The sequence below is a fragment of the Phodopus roborovskii genome, unplaced genomic scaffold (assembly GCF_943737965.1).
Source record: "Phodopus roborovskii unplaced genomic scaffold, PHOROB, whole genome shotgun sequence".
NCBI classification, from domain to species: domain Eukaryota; kingdom Metazoa; phylum Chordata; class Mammalia; order Rodentia; family Cricetidae; genus Phodopus; species Phodopus roborovskii.
The window spans coordinates 28,076,010-28,095,643 of NW_026126470.1; the positions used below are offsets into that span (position 1 = coordinate 28,076,010).

The 19,634-nt window shown below is 46.9% G+C and overlaps 1 protein-coding gene across 1 annotated transcript in view; it reads left to right on the top strand.

Annotated features, from left to right (window-relative positions):
• Itsn1 (intersectin 1) overlaps positions 1–19,634 on the top strand; it is a 157,874-nt gene that overhangs the window by 41,234 nt on the left and 97,006 nt on the right. The window contains exons 2-5 of the mRNA XM_051191893.1: positions 3,307–3,366; positions 6,434–6,526; positions 7,669–7,732; positions 15,879–16,039. Coding sequence (XP_051047850.1) covers positions 3,339–3,366; positions 6,434–6,526; positions 7,669–7,732; positions 15,879–16,039 — 346 coding nt within the window. The 5' untranslated portion in view covers positions 3,307–3,338. The remainder of the gene's footprint in view (positions 1–3,306; positions 3,367–6,433; positions 6,527–7,668; positions 7,733–15,878; positions 16,040–19,634) is intronic.

The following is a 19,634-nucleotide window of genomic DNA, read 5'->3' on the forward strand; positions in this document are numbered from 1 at the left end:
AACTGTTGGATTGACTAGCTCTGTCTTAATTACTAGCCCATTTCTGTTAATCTAAGTATCTCTACATGGTCTTATCTTACCAGAAAAAGATGAGGGGACCTGTTACTGCTCTGGCATCCTACATGGCGACTGCGCTCTGCCTCCACCTCCCAGAATCCTCTTCATCCTTTAGACCCTATTGGCCACAGTGTTTTTTATGAACCAATAAGATAAACATATTTACAGAATATTTCTCATGAATAGAATGCTAACAAAAGAAAAAAAAGTATGCTAAGAAAAAAGCTTCTAAGAAATTAGCATCCATTCTTTAATAAAAAAACATTAAGTAAAATAGGAATCGGGGGAAGCTATGTAAATGTGAAATGGCTCAAAGCACAACAACCCACTCAGTGTGAAGCCCTGAGTCAGAGGTGTACAAGAAGCCACTTCTATCACAGGGGCTTCACATACCTAGGTTTGTAATGACTAGCCGTCAGATCGGATCTTTATTTCCAGATGAGACAGAGCTAGCAAACCTAAGGTTCTTATTTGCAAAATGAACAGCCTTGCAAGAAAGTGTTGTGGTCTGCAGTCTGGAGCGGACGGGCACAAAGTGGTTAATCAGTTTTCTTTAGTTTGCAGTAAGTGGTGAAGGATAGAGCTTAGTCAGACAGGATGAATAGTAGATTTTCTAGTGTGAATTAAGTAGTTGTTTCACTGAACGTTAAAAATCCAGAGCTTAGCTGGGCATGGTGGTGCACGCCTCTACTCCCAGCACTCAGGAGGCAGAGGCAGGCAGGTCTCTGAGTTCAGCCCTCTCTACAAAGCTAGTTCCAGGGTAGCCAGGGCTACACAGAGAAACCCTGACTTGAAAAACGAAAACAAATTCAGAGCTGGCCATTTTTGGAAAGTTGGATAAGAAGGTGTGAGAGCTGTCAGTTGCAATAGCATCGTGTGAGAGTTAATGCTTTGGGGAGAGGACACAGACGACTGATTGAACTGAAGGGGAGGAAGAGAATGGCAGCTGCAGCCTTGGGGGATTGTCATGTCCACTCCTCAGCTGGGCTGTCAGTACTCTTCCTCAATGTGGCCACTTGGTCACAGGTGTCACCCACACAGAAGACTGTAACAACAGAAAACAGCGAGAGTTTAAGATTCCCACACACCCTGAGTATGCAGGGAAGATCCGGATTGGTTCTTACAGCAAAGGCTGTAGAGGAACTACAGCCTTCCATCTTGCTGTACCTGCTTGGAGACTACAGGTGTCCCCACAGGCACAGTTCAAAATGGGGATTCTTTCAATGTCCCATCCAAGTCTCCATCCTGCAGTTCTTACAGGCAGGTGACCACTTTGGTCTCTGGGAGAGGGGAAACTGGAATGGAGGAACTCCGTGGATAGAGGGATGAAGCAGGGTCACACCCTTCTCCCCTACCCAGCTTTTCCTGGTGACAGTGGGCAGGTTTGAGGAAGTGTCCCCAGGACAGGCAATTCAGTCTGATTGTCTCCCCGCACACATAGCTGCCACCTAGCCTAGTGCCTCACTTAATGTAGAGGATCATCCAGGGGCCACGAGAGATGCACTCAGAGCAGCCAGGCAGCCATGACAGAAGAGGAACCCGAAGAAGACACGAAAGGGCAGAATTCAGAACTCCGGTGTCTGTAAACACTGTAAGAGGCAGGGTCTGAAGGATAGGTAGGCTTAAAGAAATACTTGGAAGAAAAGAAACTCCACAAACATTGAGTTTGAGGTGTGTTAAGGCAAGAGAACAGCGTATTTCAAACCCCAAATTTCTATAAACTTCATTGTTAAGCTGTTGAGATGTCTTTGCTGTGTAGAGCTGACAACCCTAGCTGGCATCGAACTCAGATCCTCCAGCTTCTTCCTCCTGAGTGCTGGGTTTGTAAGCACACACTACCACATCTGACTAAGTTTACCTAAAAATTCTAATGAATGCCTTGTAATTCTTTTTGACTGTGGAAATTTACTATAATAAAATTAAATTAGGTACTGTCTTAGCTACTTTTCTATGGTTCTGATAAAACATCATGCTTGACCAAGGCAACTTACAGAAAGAAGGAAGAGTTTATTTTGTCTTAAAGTTTCTGAAGGGTAAGAGTCATGGTGTCCGGGACAGGAAGTGTGCAGGGTGCAGGCATGGTGTGTAGAACAGGAAGTGTGCGGAGTGCAGGCGTGGTGTCCGGAACAGGAGGCTAAGAGTTCACATATTGGCAAACTGGGAATGGTGAGAATCTTTAAACTCTCAGGCCCTGCCCCCTTTCACATTCTAATCCCAGCAAGGCCACACTTCCTAACTCCCCAAACTGCACCACCAACTGGAGAGTAAGACCACATCTTACTCAAATTCAAACCCACCATAAACAAGAAGAAAATTGTCTTCAAATCTGAGGTTTTTATTTGTGGAAGAGAATTTTGTTTCTTGTTGGCTGCTCACGAGCAGGAATGTGTGATGGGAAATTTTAGAACATTAATTTGGTATGTTGGGCAGATATCACTGAATTTGTACTGTCCACCCGCTTCTTATGGTTTTGTTTTGAGAGTTTCGTGCAGCTCAGCCTGGCTTTAGACTCTGTTTCTGGGGATGACCTTGAACTCTTGCCCTCACCTCCCAAGTGCTGAGATTGAAAACCCGCCATGTTTCTTACTGTGCAGTTTTTAAAGGGTCGCCCTTTATCATTGTGCGCGTAAGAGTGTGAGGTTAGAGGAACTTGATAAAGCTGATCCCTCCCCCTTTGTGTAGGATACAGGGGTGGAGCTCAGGTCGTCAGTTTGCATCGTTGGGTGGCAAGTCCTTTATTCACTTGGCAACCATCTTGACTGCCTATTTCTCATAAACTTTATGAAATGATTCATTGTCGTTTTTGGTGACATTTGCTGTGCTCTAACCCTCCCCCCCCCTCATTCTTTTTCCTTTATCTGTAACGCAGAGTTGAATTAGTAGTGCCTGCTGCACAGGGCTGTCAAACGTACATCTTATGTTAAGTGCTTAATGGAAGGTAACTATAGAAACCCTCAAGTAGATGAGTGGTATATGTCGGTGGTTAAGAAGTTGTGTTTAAAGAAAAGTATCCCGGTATGGCACTGGTGATTTAGTAGGTTGACCTAGCTAGCCATACAAAAGCTTCTTATTGCCAGTCCACCGGCATCCATCCTACTTTCCAGCACTAAGAGTCTACCCAGGGAACCCTTCCTTTCAAGCAGTACTCTAGCTCTGGTATTGATGCCTGACAATTAGAGACAGCACGTTAGTGTGTTTATATACAGGCCTGACATTTTCTAAAACTAACTGGTTGCATTTTAATTACAGGCGTCAATTAGCAAGGTAAACGGAACAGAACCATGGCTCAGTTTCCGACACCTTTTGGTGGTAAGTTTTCAAAATTTATTTTCAGTGTAAGTTGGGGCCATATTTTAAGACTTTCCAGTGATGGGATGTTTCAGGTAAATTAAGAGTTGAATTGTGCTGGGGTGTAACTTAGGGGGATAATTCTTGCCTAGCATGCATGAAGTCTTGTGTTTAGTCTTCAAAAAAAAAAAAAAACCCAACATACAGAAAATTACAGTCAGCCCTCATAGTATAAATTGAGATACTTCAGTGACCAGGGACTCCATTGCTTTGTTTTGAAGTCACTCCAAGACATCTTAACCTTTTATCCCTGACCTGAAGATTTTAGTATGTTTATTTACTAAACGATAAAAACTGAAGTATAATACCATTACCAAACTTCTGAAATTCATGTGTGTGTGCCACCTATAAAATTTACAGAATACCCATCAGGCTTTAGGCAGTCTTTCATTATTTTTGTTTGAACTGAAATCCAAATTAGGTGTGTGGGTAGTTGATACCTCCGCCCTCGCTCTCAGGCTCTGCCCTCCTCAGCATCTTGCTTGCACATTTGTTTGTTGAACCAGTGGATGTTATACTCTTTCAAGGCATGGATTTGAAGCGTGGTATTTTTTGCTTTGCTTCATCTGTTTGAAGCTCATCAGTCTGCATAAAGTGTTTTTCTGGCATGTTATCCAGGCATGCTTTGTTGTTATTGGTTTTTTTTGTTTGTTTGTTGTATCCCTGTTGGAGACTGAACCCAGGGCCTAATGTACGCCAGGCAAGCACTCTGTCACACGGTTGCACCCTCAGCCCAGAGTCTATTAACAAAACCAAGTGTGCCACGCTAACAGGTGATCTTGGCAGGGCTGTGGGCAAAGCACAAGGTTTGAGTACTTGACTGCTCTCAACCCCCAGTACTGCCAAAACCAAAATGAAACGTAAAGAGCAGATTTCTTGTGCGAGCTGTAAAGAGAATGAAAAGGACCGTATGCCTCCCTCCGAGCACACCTGGTAGAGTCTCTGAGATTCCTTGTGTATTTTTGGGTTTATTTTGTTTGTAAGTATGAAGCTCAATAGGACTGTAAAGGTCCCTTTACATTGTAGGGCTGCTCAGTGTGACAAGGTGCTTGGGCCCAGTGCCTGACTGGAGCCTGCCTGTGGCTGTCCCACCCTGCCCTGCAGAAAGGAGGCTAATGTTAGTTAGAATGTTGCAGGCACAATCACATTGTGTGAAGCATTGGGCATCCTATGTTCCCAACTTGGGGACAGAGGTTGGCTTTCGTAAAGTTTTTTGTCCATCATCTAGAATTACTTTAGTGAATTTTTTTTTTGTTTGTTTTTTGAAGACCAGGGACATAAAAATATGTATTTGTTTGAATTGTGCCTCACTAAAGTTGCTTCTAAAAATGAATAGTATAGAGGCTAGAGAAATGGCTCAGAGGTTAAGAACACTGGCTGTTCTCCCAGAGGTCCTGAGTTCAATTCCCAGCAACCATATGGTGGCTCACAACCATCCATAATGAGGTTTGGCTCCCTTTTCTGCCATGGTGGCAGAACACTGTATACATAAACAAATAAATCATTAGAAACGGTGGCTGGAATGATGGCTCAGCTGTTAAGGGCATTGGCTGCTCTTCCAAAGGACCTGGGTTCAGTTCCCAGCACCCACGTGGTAGCTCACAACTGTCTGTTAACTCCAGTTTCAGGGGACCTTGCACCCTCATGCAGGCAAAACTCCAATATAAATTTTTAAAAAATCATAAAAAATGGATATTCTGATAAAACTTATGTTCTGTGTTTAGTCATTAGTTTTAGCAGAGTATTCATTTTTAGAATTGACTTTAGTTAGGCACAATATAAACATCAGAATTGACTAGTTTTAACTGTATCATTTGGTGATCATTAGTATAGCTGCAAAGTTATTTAACCATTACCAGGTATTTGGATATTTTCATAGAATCACACAAGATTCTAATTGTGTTGGAGTGCTGCCATGACCACCACCACCGTCACCATCACCACCATCACCACCACCACACCATCACCACCACCACCATCACCATCATCACCACCACCACCACCACACCATCACCACCATCACCACCACCACACCATCACCACCACCACCATCACCATCATCACCACCACCACACCATCACCACCATCACCACCACCACCATCACCACCATCACCACCATCACCATCACCATCACCACCATCACCATCACCATCACCACCACCACCATCACCATCATCACCACCACCACACCATCACCACCATCACCACCACCACACCATCACCATCATCACCACCATCACACCATCACCACCATCACCACCACCACACCATCACCATCACCACCACCACCACCACCACCACCATCATCACCACCATCACCACCACCATCACTACCATCACCATCACCATCATCACCACCATCACCACCACCATCACCATCATCACCACCACCACACCATCACCATCACCACCACCACCACACCATCACCACCACCACCACCACCACCATCATCACCATCATCACCACCACCATCATCACCACCATCACCATCACCATCATCACCACCACCATCACTACCATCACTATCACCACCACCACCATCACCACCACCACCACCACACCATCACCACCACCATCACCACCACCATCACCACCACCATCATCACCACCATCATCACCACCACCATCATCACCATCACCATTAACACCAAACATTGTTATGTTATTGCCACCACTACTTTTTTTTAATATTCGCCTTGGAGTTTCATAATTTTTACTTTTGACATTTTAAGCAGCTGAAGGTAGTTTTAGGCTTTAGTTACCTTAATCTGTGTCTTAGTTTTATGTAAACAAATTACTGACTTACTATGTTTTCATATAATCCCAAATGCAGAGTTTTAGGACAAGTTTCTACCGTTTTATAAATGGCTTTGTTCTTAATTTTTAGACTTTATAATCACATGTCTTCCAAGGACACCATTTATAGCACACAGGCAGGACATCGTGTGTTTGAACATCTTATTTTTCTTGTGGAATAATTGTTTTTTTTTTTTTTTTTTTTTTTTTTTTTTGCCTTTGGCCCACAGGCAGCCTGGATATCTGGGCCATAACTGTGGAGGAGAGAGCGAAGCATGATCAACAGTTCCATAGTCTGAAGCCGATATCCGGATTTATCACTGGTGAGTAGTCAGCGCCTGTGTGTTCTCGCTGAGCAGCGGGAGTGGGCACCTGTGACCCGAGGGGCATTTAATACATCCTGCTTAACATGGTCACGTGTGTGTTGGGGCGGAGGGGCAGAGGATGGTTTTTGAAGTCCGGTTTCTCCTTCTGTCTTCCCATGGCCTCCAGCGGTCCAGCTGGGGAACCCAGGCCCCAGGCGTGACCTCTAACCCAGAGCACTCATACTCCCCCAAGCCTATATTTTTAAACTGCTCCTCTGTTAAGACCTGCACACCTTTTACAGCCCTTCAGGGGTGTCAGGCCGCCTGCTGCAAGGAAGTCTTTCTGGTGGGGACTGCATTCTTTAAATAGGGTCAGATGTGTGCCCGGAGCCAGTTCTGGCCCTAACTAGCCTAGGGGAGCCACAGGCATAAAAAAAACCCTTCCTAAAGTCCTTCCCCCCTACCCCACCCCCCCACCCCCCCACCCCACCCCCGCCTTTCTGTGACCTTTCTGTGACCTCAGCTATCTGGTCACTATTCAGGGGTTTGGTGTGGGAGGTGGGAGCCTGTCGCTGGGAGGTGTTTCTCTCTCCGGTTTGTGATAGGTCTCCGGTTGACTGATTGGCAGAGCTCCTTTTCATTGTTGCTTTTCTGTGTCAGTATCAACAGTATCAATATTCACAGAAAAGGCTTTCTACAGGGTTGTTAACCGAGGAGTTGGTGTGTGTGCTTTGTTATGTGTTATTCCTTGATTGTAACAAAATACCCTGTAAATCGGGTGTTAAAACAGAAAGCCTTCTATTGGCTCACTGTTTCAGTCGGGACTGACTGGCTCTGCCCATGACCTAAGACTTGTCACGGGTCCCACCTGCTCTAATCCCCAGCACCTCTAGGTAGCATGGGGGGGGGGGGGGATAGCTCATCTGTTTAGCCACAGCCTCAAGTGGATGATCTGTCCCAGCAAATCCCCGGGTCTTTTCAAGTGTTGAGCCAGGGGTTTGTTATAGGTGAATTCTTAGCGCCCTCCGGCCTTTCCCGTGGGGTCATTGGTTTCAGAGCATGACCAGCCTCCTAAGTCGTGTGTGGAGTTGCTGTAAGACGGCTTCTGTCGGTCGGTCGCTGCTATTGTTTTCCTGAAACCTCTCCCACTTGTTTTACAGGTGATCAAGCTAGGAACTTCTTTCTTCAGTCCGGGTTACCTCAGCCTGTCTTAGCACAAATATGGTAAGTAAATGTAGAACAAAACTCTGCCGTGCTCTGTTTGTTTGGAACTACAGTCTCTCACGTGGAAAGAGCATGCAGGCTCTAGCCTGGAACACCCTGTCACTTCCTACCAGACGCTATGTCTGCGAAGGACTGCCATTTGAAAGGCACAGAGATTCAGTTGCAGCGGAAGCATCTGGATTTGGGCAGTTTCCCACCAATTGCTGTTGGCCTCGTGCATATCACTCATACTTACTTGAATGTCCCCGTTTCTTCCTTTCTATTGGAGTAATTCTTTATCTTTCACTCTTTGAGAATTAGAAGCAGTTAGAAATAATTGATGCTTCATACAATGCGATGCATGACCAATGCAAAGCAAGTGTTGACTTCTGCCACAAATAGGAGTTTTACGTAAGAGCATGAGTGGGACAGGCTGTGAGATATTGGGGTCCAGGTTCCCAGCTCTGGGGCGCAATGGCGGAGTCTACTGATCTGTAAGAAAGCCACGTTTTCCGCTGGCTCTGTCTACCAGAGCTGTAACAAGTGTTGGTGTTACGGAGGACACGGGCTCCGTAGCGCTACATGTAGCGCTTCCTGTCTCTGCTGTTGGAAACATGTATTTGCCCTTTGTGACCTCAGTTTTTAATGTAGATACTTGGCATGTTTGTGTTTTCTTTTATAAAGTTGAGTGGATTAGCAGAAAACTATACATGAAGGTTTGTGTGTGGTTTGACACGTAGTATGTCATAGTATGACAAAGCCCAGATGTCTTATCATCAGAATCTGGATATTCCACACAGCTATACTTTGCAGCTAATTACTGGAACACACACACACGCGCGCACACACACACACACACACACACGCGCGCGTTTCAGATGTACTCAGGTCGAAATGCCCCAATGCCAGAGCCCTGTGCTGTGTCTGGCTGTGTGCCATCTTTTTTCCTGGTTGTCAGCATTTTGGCGGCCCTCTCTTCCTTCTTCCCACTAGCGAGCTTTCTTCCATGATGCTGTCCCAGTTCTAACTGCTGCTGCGCTTGAGCTAGAGAAGTAAAAGGCTCCAAGAGAGGAAGTTTGTATGCAGGAAGTCCGTGGCAAGCAGGCACAGGAGCTGTGTCCACTCACTTGCGTGTCCGGATTGGGGTGCACATGTGTGGCACCTGTTTGGGCCGTCACAGGCTCCTCTGGGGTCGCAGCCTGGTGTGCAGTGCTGTGCCCTCCTTTCTGGCTGTCTCTAGAACCTGCTTTCCAGGGCTCCTTCCCTGGCTTGTGCTTTTCTGATGACGTCTCGTCTATGGAGTATCTTACCACCAGGCATGCTTGCCCAGGGCTGAAGCTTGAGAGAAGACCAGGGGATCATGAGTTAGAAGCCAGTGTGAGCTACAGTGTGGAACCCCGTCTCAGGGACGAGAGCAAACAAAACACCGAAAAGTTTGTTCCTGGGGATTGAACCCAGCCCCTGGGAGGCGTGCTGCCCAGTACTCACATTGAATTGTACCCGTGTACCCACCCTCACTTTTTAAAACTTTATTTTGACCTGGAAGTGGTGGCGCACGCCTTTAATCCCATCATTCCAGAGGCAGAGGAAGGAGGATCTCTGTGAGTTCGAGGCCAGCCTGGTCTGCAGAGTGAGTTTCAGGACAACCAGGGCTACACACAGAAAAACCTCTGTCTTGAAAAACTTTAAAAAAAAAAAAAAGGATTATTTTGATGCAGTCTTGCTTAAGGTGTCCACAGGGGCCTTGAACTTTAGTCTTCTTTCCTCATCTTCTGAGAAGCAGACATTACAGGGCTTCTTCTTAACGCCTGGCGAGGTGGGAATAACGCTAAACATTTTAGCTTCCTTCCTTCCCCTTCCTGGGAGCACCAGTTCTAGGAAGCCGTGTCATCCTCGGCCATGGTTGTAATCTAAGTCCTTCAGAGAATTCAGCTTCCCTCACGCATAGTCTTCCCTGGAAATCCTACTGGTGAGACAAACAGTCCCGAGTCCCGGGACTGGTTAACTGGGATGTAGTTCCTACACAACACCACAGCTGCAGGGATCGTCTACTCCTTAGCTCTGCAACCCAGAACTTCAGGGAGACAGGAGATAGGCCAGTGAGCCGCTGCAGAACTCTTCCCAGCAAGAACACCTGAGGTGGGAGGCGGACTCTCTTCCTCCCCAGACCAGCGCCACAGGGCACCCATGGCAGAGGCCATCCAGGGAAACACATGAATACGGGGTCGGGAAAGCTGTCATTCATGAGTTTTTAAAACAGGCTTGAAGAGCTTAAGCACACCGTGAGTTACTAAGTAAACGGGTGTTGGAACCGGGACTCAAAGGCAGCTTGCCCCTCGTAGCCCACCATCTCACCTCACCAGGCCTCTTGGCAGAGGCGCTGAAAGGACCTGGGGTTCAGTTCCCAGCACCCACACGGGGCTGTTCGTAACTGCCTGTAACTCTAGGGGTCTGACCCTGGCCTCCAAGGGTGCCGGCGCTCATGCGCACACTCATTTCAGCAACTGAAAATAAAGTGCATCTGTCCTTAGAGAGTAAAACCACTCAGGACGTGATGGTGCATGCTTGTATTCAAAGCATTAACCCTAGCCTGGGCTACACAAGATCAACCTTAAAAATGAACCCACCCCACCCACCCCCGGAAACAGACATTTAAAACTCTCCATGAAGGAAGGGGCTGGAGAGAAGACTCAATGGTTCCGAGCACTTGCTGGCTTTTCCAGAGGCTGCAGCTGTTCATAACCCCAGTTCCAGGGGACCCAGTGCCGTCTTCTGACCTCTGAGGGCAGCAGCCGTGCACAGGCAAATACTTACACACAATATAATCGGCCAGTTAATTAAAGCTCTCCATTGAGACCAAAGCCCAAGCCATCGCTGAAGGTCCAAGTCCAGTGTGACCCTGCCTTCGGTGTGTTCAGCTCCCCTTAGCGCCTGCCTTTGTCCCAAAGCTGACCCTGTGCCCTCGCTGGGGCAGGTCTGTCCTTGCCTCAGGGCCACCGGGTCGGTGTCCCTCCTTTCTGCATGGCTTGTCACCCTGCAAAGAGGTGCTCTGTGGTGACTTTGTCCAAAGTGGTCCCCTTGCCCACGGACCTCCTCTCCCAGTCTGAGCCCCGCCTGTCATGGTGGGCCTTGAGCATGCTGGACAAAGGCCTTTGCCCCTGAGACGCAAGCCCAGCCTTTCCCTCTGGTCTCAGCCGCCTCTGTCTGTCTTTCTGTCTGTCTTTATTCGTACTGCTTAAGCATAGCAGGCGCACCCATGGCTATTTTTTTTTTTTTTTTTTAATGAATGAGTGAGCAAACTGGTTTAATTTTCCCTATTGCTTGGCCTTACTTTTAGCTTAGTGGGCACCATGTGGCAGGTGATGGCCTGGGGCCTGAGTGTGGAGCGGTGGCCAGCGGAAGAGCTCTGCAGGCTTTTCTAGCAGGGTTCTGTACGCAGGGTGGACTGAGGAGCTCTCCCAGTCTGCTCCTCACTCCACATTTCCACTCACACTGCAGATTCTTGTTACTGTTTTTCTTTGTTGTTTATTACTGTAGTAAAAAGCAGACATGGAATATAGAGTGTTTTGTGGTTAGATGTAGCTTTTTTCTTCTTCCTTATCCTAAGGGTTGGCTATAAACCCACCTTTAATTTTTGCTGTTCTCACTTAACGTACCCTGGAAACCACTTACCATTCCATCTTCTCATTTCCACAGCTCATGGTGTCAGGCGAGCTGTGGTGCCTCTATCCAGCGTCTCCATGTTCCTGTGTATTGTGATTAGTGATAACATAGCGATTACAGGATATTCTGTGATGAACACCTCTCAGCATGTGTTTTTATGCTGTTGAAAATGCACCTTCGAGCAGTCGCTCGCTCTAAGTAAATGATTTTGTGGTTCCCTGCCACTTGGAGTTGTGGTAATTTCCCCCCAACACTGTGTGAGAGTGGTGTATGATTCATTTTATTTGTATAAATCAAACAAGAAAAGTATACTCATGGTGTAATGGTTACTTTTTAGTTCTCTTTCTTCAACTAAACGCCATGACAAGGCAACTTAGAAAGGAAGGGTGTATCTTGTGCTGACAACACACAAGAGCCCATCACAGTCACATTGGGGAAGCTTGACAGTCAGCCCCAGGCATGGTATCGGGCATAGCTAAGGGCTCAGATCTAACCACAAGCAGGAAATAGAGAGACCACATAGAGGAGACTTTGAACCCTCAACGCCCACCCCCAGTGACACAGTCGACTCCTCAGCAAGGCTGCACCTCCTGTGCCTCCCCAGACATGGCTGCCAACTGGAAACATGCACTCAAATGCCAGAGACTGGGCGACATGCATCACTCAGCCGCTACACTCGGGCAAGCAGCATCCCTTTCCCACCTGCCTCCTGTTAGGCACCACCTCTGACTCATGGCCAGTCTCCGATTCCAGAGTCAGGGTGCAACAGTGCTTGCTGGGTTTAGCTTGCACTTTTACTGCTGAGATGGTGCAGAGTTGGCCTCAGTATTGTCCAGACTTACTGGCTTTGGGAGGAACTGGTACAAAGTTCATTGGAGAAGTGACTGCATTTGAGTATGAAAGGGTTGACAGCCAACGCGTTTTCTTTTCTGCCAGAAGCCTTGTGCGGTGGAATGATGGCTCCGCCCTGGGGAAGCAGCTGGTTTTGCTGTGTTGGATGCCAGGAGGGAAAGGGTAGAGGGCTGAGCTTTGTAGACTAGCTATATTTCCAGAACTTCCCTTGAGTTCTCTGTCACGAGGCAGTTTTAATAGTTTTGTTAATTGAGGAAAAATCTTTGTGAGAACTGTAGAGGACACAGACGTTCAGCCAGCTGCTAGAACTATGCTGGTTTCTTTCTCTTTGCCCAAGGAAGTGGAAAGGGGTTTAGAAGCAATAAATTATTCTAATTAAACTCTTATTTAAAAGTCTTCTCTCCCTTAACCCATGAATCTCAGCTTGAGTATTTCTAGTGTGCACCAACATTGTTTTTCAGGAGAGGCAGGGTGGGCACCTGCTTGGTTCTTTATTTAAATGTAAATGAAGCATGTGCATGCATGTGGCTGCGAGTGGACCCTTTCTCCTCTGTGAGGCACTTGTGCAGCTGAGCATGCTGGAAATACTTTGCAGGAGAAGGAAAGATTGTCACCTTGTTGGTGTCTTTTAAACCTGAAAGCTTTTGCAGAGTAGAGCAGCACACCTGGCCCTGTCATACTATAGATGCAAACCCAAGCAAGTAGACTTCCACTGTGTATGAGGTTTTGCTTGAGTTCAAGCCAGAGGCAAGGCGTTCACTGGGAATCACTCGATTCTGTCCACATTGGTGTTTATTTCAACAGATAAAGGAAGGCTCATCATCAGCTGGGCAGATGTGAAGTAAGACTTGAAAAAACAAACCTAAACAAAACGCGAGCCTTTGCTTCCAGTGACTATGGAGACAGCGCAGAAGCAGAACTCTGTACAGCATGGAAGAGGCAACAGTAATGCCGATAACTAGCTAACCCTGTGGCACTTTAGAGCTTGTCATGCCGACACTCAGGGTTGAAGGGGCAGGGGCTTATGGACACTCTCTGTGTAGTGAGTTGCAGGCTAGCCTGGGCTATCTGCAGCCCTGTCTTCAAAGCAAATAAAGTAAGTTAGACTACTTGCAAAAATCACTACTAAGAATCCTAACTGTAAGGAGTAAGGTTTTTCTGCCCACCGCTGGTCTGGTCCTGCCGCCATGCCTGCTCCAATTAACACACAGACTCTGGATTTGATTTAATGCTGTTGGCTAGCTCTGTCTTAAATATTAACCCATTTCTGTTCATCTATGTATTTCCACGTGGTCTCCTCTTACCGGAGAGCCAGCTGCAAATGTGTCCAGTGGTGTCTTTAATGGGTGAAAAGACCTGTGCTAGGGATGGGTTTGCTACTTAGGTTATTGTATTAGTGATATGCTTAGAAATTTAGGTATATAAATTACATAAGGTAATTAAATATAGCATAAGTGACTATTAAGAATGTGTGTGTTTGAGTCAGTATAGCCTTGGTTGGTCTTGGATTTGATGTAGCAAAGATGAGCTAGATTTCTTGATTATAGCATGAATTCTCTTCGTCTTAATAATAAAAACTCAGAGTCAGCTAACAGAGGGTGAAAGCTGAGGGATCAGAGAAGCAGAGTGGCCAGCCACTAGAGTTCTTACCGCTACCAATGCGCAGACCAAAGGAGTGGCCCTGGCCTCAGACTGCATCCTCAGACTGCCTGCCCTGCCTTCTGTTCCTCTCTGCATGGCCATATCCCTTCCTGTCTCCACCCCTTTAGTGCTGGGAGTGAAGGCCTGTGACCCCAAGTGCTGAGAGCCGCCACTGCTGGGCTCTGCTGGGCTCTGTTTCTCTTTTAGACTGGATCAGTTTTGTGTAGCCACGGGAGGCCTTGAACTCACAGAGATCTGGCTGCCACTGCCTCCAGAGTGCTGGGACTAAAGGTGAGCGCCACCACTGGCATCTAATGCTGAGCAGTGTGGCCAGCTCTGCACTCTGATCTTCAGGCAAGCTTTATTTGTTAGATCATAAATAAAATATTACCACACTTGATCCTCCTGTGTGTTTCCTGAGTGGTGGGATTACAGGCCAGTAGCAATACTCCTGACTTCAGAATACTCCATGTTTAAAATAAACACCTAAAAAATAGAAATCTAGGGAAATGTGCTACTTACAAGTCTGGTAAAAGTGACAAAATTTCATAGAATACATTTACCAATAAAATTTCATGAGTTGCATGAAGACACTGTGGCATAGCAAGAAAATCCTGCCTTATTAAAGGAAATAGAAGAAATTGAAAGACGTAAGTGTTCCTTCCCTTGCCGAGCAAACTACTGTGTGCATCTAATGCAGGAGAAAACAAACGCGTGGGCTTGTGGGTGTAGGTGCACGTGTCTCTGCGGAAGCCAGAGGGAAACTCTGGGTGCCGTTCCTCACGGACTGCCCACCTTGGTGTTTTGTTCATGTGTATGTATGTAGATGTTGGTGTGAGTGTGTACCACATGTGTATATGGGTGCTCTTGGAGTCCAGAAGAGCGTATCGGGTTCCTTGGAACTGGAGGGCCAGGTCAGCCTGTGTCCTGAGCTGCTTTCTTTGCTTTTGTGTTGTTTTTGTTTTGTTTTGTTTTGTTTAAATTTTTATCTGTGTGGCTGTTTTGGCTGTGTGTATGTTTATAGTACATTATGGTGTGTGCAGTACCTGAGCAGGCCAGAAGAGGACTTGAGGTTTCCCCCCAAGAACTAGACTTATAGGCAGTTGTTAGCAGCCATGTAGGTGCTGGGAGGTGACCGTGAGTCCTTCCCAGGAGCAGCCAGCAGTCTCAACAGCTGAGCCATGTCCTTAGCCTCTGCTTTGCTTATGTTCGTGAGTCAGGGTCTTTGACACCTGTGAGGCTAAGATCAGTGGTCAGCAAGCCTCGGGGCATTTGTCCGCCTCCACGGGGCATTTGTCCGCCTCCACTCCCTACAAGTGTGCGCCTCCACCCCAGCCCTTTTCTACTTTTACAAGCACGCAGACCTTTTCCGTGTGCTGGCCATCCAGGTCCCTGTGCTTCTACCGCAAGCATTTTTCATGTCATCAGTATGCACGGTTGGGTTGGGCCACATAACTTGCCGTGCGATCTAACCCTTCCCCGCCTTGTACTTCCTTTTCCATGAGAGAAAGTACTCTTTGAAAACTCATTACAAGTCACACTTGGGCCATGGAAGCTTGAGGGTCGTTCTGAAATAGCAGGCACACTCCTAAGCACAGCTTCCTCAATTAATGTGTAGGGCAGGATTCTAAAAACAGTTAACTGAAGAGCTTTCACAGTGTGGTTGTGTCCCAGAATAGGATAGCATGCCATGGATGTAGAACACCACAGAGGAAGAGGAATTTAACTTAGCATCTCTAGAAATAACACTATTTCCAGATCCCATTTTAATAACTCTTAATTTTAACGTAATTCATATGACAAATTTATCTTTTGAAATTACCCTGTGTAATTCAGTGGCTTGTAGAATTGTCATAGAACGGTGTCACATTCACCCCTATCTAATTTTAGAGCATTTTTTTTAATTAAAGTGAAATTGATTTAAAAGTAAGAAGTCTTCCTCAGCCCCGCTGCCCCTGTGACTTGGTACCCTCCATCACGGTTGTCCTGAGTCTGTGCTGCTGCTCCGCAGGGCGCTAGCTGACATGAATAATGATGGGAGGATGGACCATGTGGAGTTCTCCATCGCCATGAAGCTCATCAAACTGAAGCTACAAGGGTACCAGCTCCCCTCTGTGCTCCCGCCTGTCATGAAACAGCAGCCAGTCGCTATCTCCAGTGCACCAGCATTTGGTAAGTCTCAAAATGAGTTAGTTCCTACATTTTGTTGTATGTTTAAAAAAAAAAAAATGGTTTTTTCCCCCCTTTTCTCCCCTCAGAAATAGTGAAAATCTTGGGTAGTTTTATCTTTAAAAAAAAAAAACAAAAACAAAAACAAATGATGGCGCTCAGCGGGAGAGTGCGTGCCCCCTGACCCCGAGGGTGGAAGAGGTTCCGCCTGGGGGAGGAGCTGCCCGCGCTCTGCGGCTCTGGCTCCTGCCTGCATTTCCACGGTGCTTTGGTTCTTCAGAGCCTCTGTTTCTTCCTGTACATATAGTTCCTTTGGACTGTGATATCTGTCTTTTTTCTGCTCAGTTTTTAAAATTGTTTTGAGATCACGGTCCCCTCCCTCCCCCCCCCAGACCCTCTCATACACACCCCTTCCTTGTTCTCTCTCAAATCCATAGCCTCTTTCTTATTAGCTGTTCTGTCTACGGGTGCGCGTTCCTAAATATGTACACACAACCTGCTCAGTCTCTATAAATTTCTTAATATGTGTGTCCTGAGGGCTAACCACTGGACAACCAATTGGTATGCTGTTCTCTGGGAAAGATTATTTCTCCTCCTGCCCGCATCCCTGATGCCTGCCATTCTTTATGTAGGGTTGAGCACTCCTGCCCCGGGCCCGGCCTTCCGCTCTCTCATGTCTATCGCGATTGTCCTAGCTCAGCTCATGTTTAGGCAGTCGTGTTGGTGAGACTTCATGGGTGTGGCTTCTGACATTTCCTACAGACACTTCCGCGGCAGGCCCCCTCCGCTGCCTCTTCTGCAATGACCCCTGAGCCTCAGGTGTTGGAGCTGGATGGTACATGGATCTGTCGGCACTGGGCTGCACAACTCTACGTTTTCATTGGCTGTAGTTTTCTGTAATGTCTCCCTCTCTTGCAGAGAGACATTTCCTTGATGAGATTGAAGACCACACTTATCTGAGGGCATAAGGACTATGCTGGTTTAGTAAAGTGGCAGCTGTGGGCCCTTCTCTAAGGTCCAGGACCTCACTGGCCCTCGGTTGTTGGCTACATTTCCAGTGCCAGCCTGACTTCTCTCGTGCTGAGTTGTTGGTTATCACCAGTGTACGTGTGCCACTACTGCACCCTTAGAGTATTGTGCGAACATTGTTGTGGATTGTGGACGTCATAGCTAGGTAGGAGACTATTGGTTGCTTTCTTCCTTTGGAAGCTTGCATAGTGCCTTCTTTCTGGCACCTAAATGTTCAAAAACCTCTCAACATAGCACTAATACATATTCAAGAATTCAAATTGCAATACTATATATATGTTGTCTTCCTTTTGGGGACCTTTGGCTACACGGCTGGTTTTCTAAGAGGACGGTGTGAGCTTGGGGAGGTCTTTAGGTTAGTAGGACAAGCGTCTGTGAGAAGAAACGCAATGCTGTGCATGAGCAAAGACCAGGAGGAGCACTAGTGGGCATTGCCGTTATAGCACAGGGTAGAGAGAGCCATGTGCCTTTGTGTCTTCAGTACTTAGCCTGTGCTTAGCTAGTCTATGCAGCGGCCTTTGCACGGAACCCTTGAAGGTACTCACAGCTAACTTGACTTATGTGTTAAACAGTTAATGCATGTTTGGTTTTCTTTTGGATCCTTCCGAACGGGACTGCAGTGTGGGGAAAGGACCCATTGAACAACGACGCCCCATTTCTTCTCAGTCTGTTTTCTCCTTCTCTGCTCTGTGAGCTTCTGATTTGTCAGAGCTGCTCTTCTTTTGGGGACGTTTCTGCGCTCGCTGCTCAGTCTCTTACGTTCACATCGCTAGTACTGCTACCCAGGGAGCGCTTGCGTGGCCAACCTCAGCCCGGGCCTCCTCGCCTGGCTCTCATCACATAAACGGACTTCAGAGAATAAATAACCCTTGAGGGTGTAGGAGAAGAAGTTACAAGTACAGATGTCCATCCGTTTACTCGAAGAGCCTGCCTTTACCCGTACACTCTCAGCTCAGTGGCCGTGATGATTTAAATGTGCATGGCGACACTAGCCAGCTCATGTTAGCCCTGCGTGCTTTGTGTTGGAGAGGAGTGAAACAGGCTTGTCATCAAGCCTTCACCCGTGAGCTGGGTGGGTTGGGGACGCAGCCCAGTGTTAGGGAGGCACAGTGTCTTAGGTGGGAGTGTCGTGACGGCATGTGGGGTCAAATCTTGGTGTGGTGTGCATTGAAAGCTATGGTAAAGGGAAGGCATGGACAGGAAATGCTCACTGTAGCCAGGCGTGTCTGCCTCAAGGAGAACTGAGAGCTACCGCTTGAGTAGTTGTTCCTGAGTGATGAGACAACGTAGAGGACTTGACTGTGGGCATCTCAGTGACCTTTACCATGTGAGTGTTGGGACCGGTGTCTGCATGTGGGCTGGAAGAGTGCTTGGCTACGAGGAGATGGCAGGACAGTCAGCTGAGATGCCCCAGCACTGTATAGAGATGTAAAGTCCAGTGGTGTAAGAATCCCGAGAATCAAGAGTAAGCACCAGAGAAAGCGATGGCATCCAGGCTCCGCCTCCAACAAATATACTCAACTAGGGAATCGTTCCTTAGCCAACAGTCACAGCACTTGGGAGGCGGAGGCAGGAGGGTTGTTGTAAGGTCGAGGCCAGCCTGGCCTGTATAGTTCCCAGCCGTCCAAAGCTACACAGAGACCCTGTCTTAACAGACAAACAGAATGTACTCACTTGCTGAGACGAGGGTAGTCTTTGTAGTTTAGTGGTTTTGTTTTTGTTGGCTTGCTGTGCTGGGGAGCAGCCCCTGGATCTTGCTGCCCAAGCAAGTGCTCTGTCTCAGCTCTCCCCTGGGGCTAAAGCAACAGATGAGCTGGGAATGCTGGCACAGGCTTGCAGAGGCTAAGACAGGCTTGCAGAGGCTAAGACAGCTTCTAGCGGCTAAGACAGGATGGCACATTCAAGGCCAGGCTAGAAGAACTCCGTCTAAGAGGAGTTTAACACTTGGAGACTTGAATGATGCTTTTCCACTTGGTAGGTTTTTTATGTTAATCAGTTTTGTGTAGTCTTTTTACTAACAGTTTTGTCATTATTTAAGATTTTCTTTCTCAGCACCACCACTCCAAGGTTTCTTTCCTTTTTAACGATGAAGAGTTTCTGAGGTGTCTTGGAAGTTTGCCATTGTCAACCTTTTGAAAGTCTTGAAAGACTTAGACTGTTGTTTTAGCACAGTTAGTGTAATTTACACAACCAGCAAGTATCTGGCAACCGAATCAGCAAGATGTGTGTTGATTTATGTCGACATAAAATTAATCTGCTTCAGGTGAGATGTGTGGTAAAGTGTTGATGGTGGGTGTGGCCTTTAAACCAATCCAATAGGTGTCTGTAAATAATAAACTTATAACCAGGTTGGAAATTCCTTCCCTTTGCTGTACCTACAATACCTATAAATGTTGTTAGTATTGTTTTTCCAAATGAAGAGCTGTACTTAGCGTGTAGCTCAGCATAAAATACATGGTTAGCATGCTCAAGACACTGGATTCATATTCCACCCCCCCCCCCAGGGATTTGAGGGGAGTTTTTCTCATTGTATAAGTAATGGATATCAACTGAAAAATGCAAAAGAATT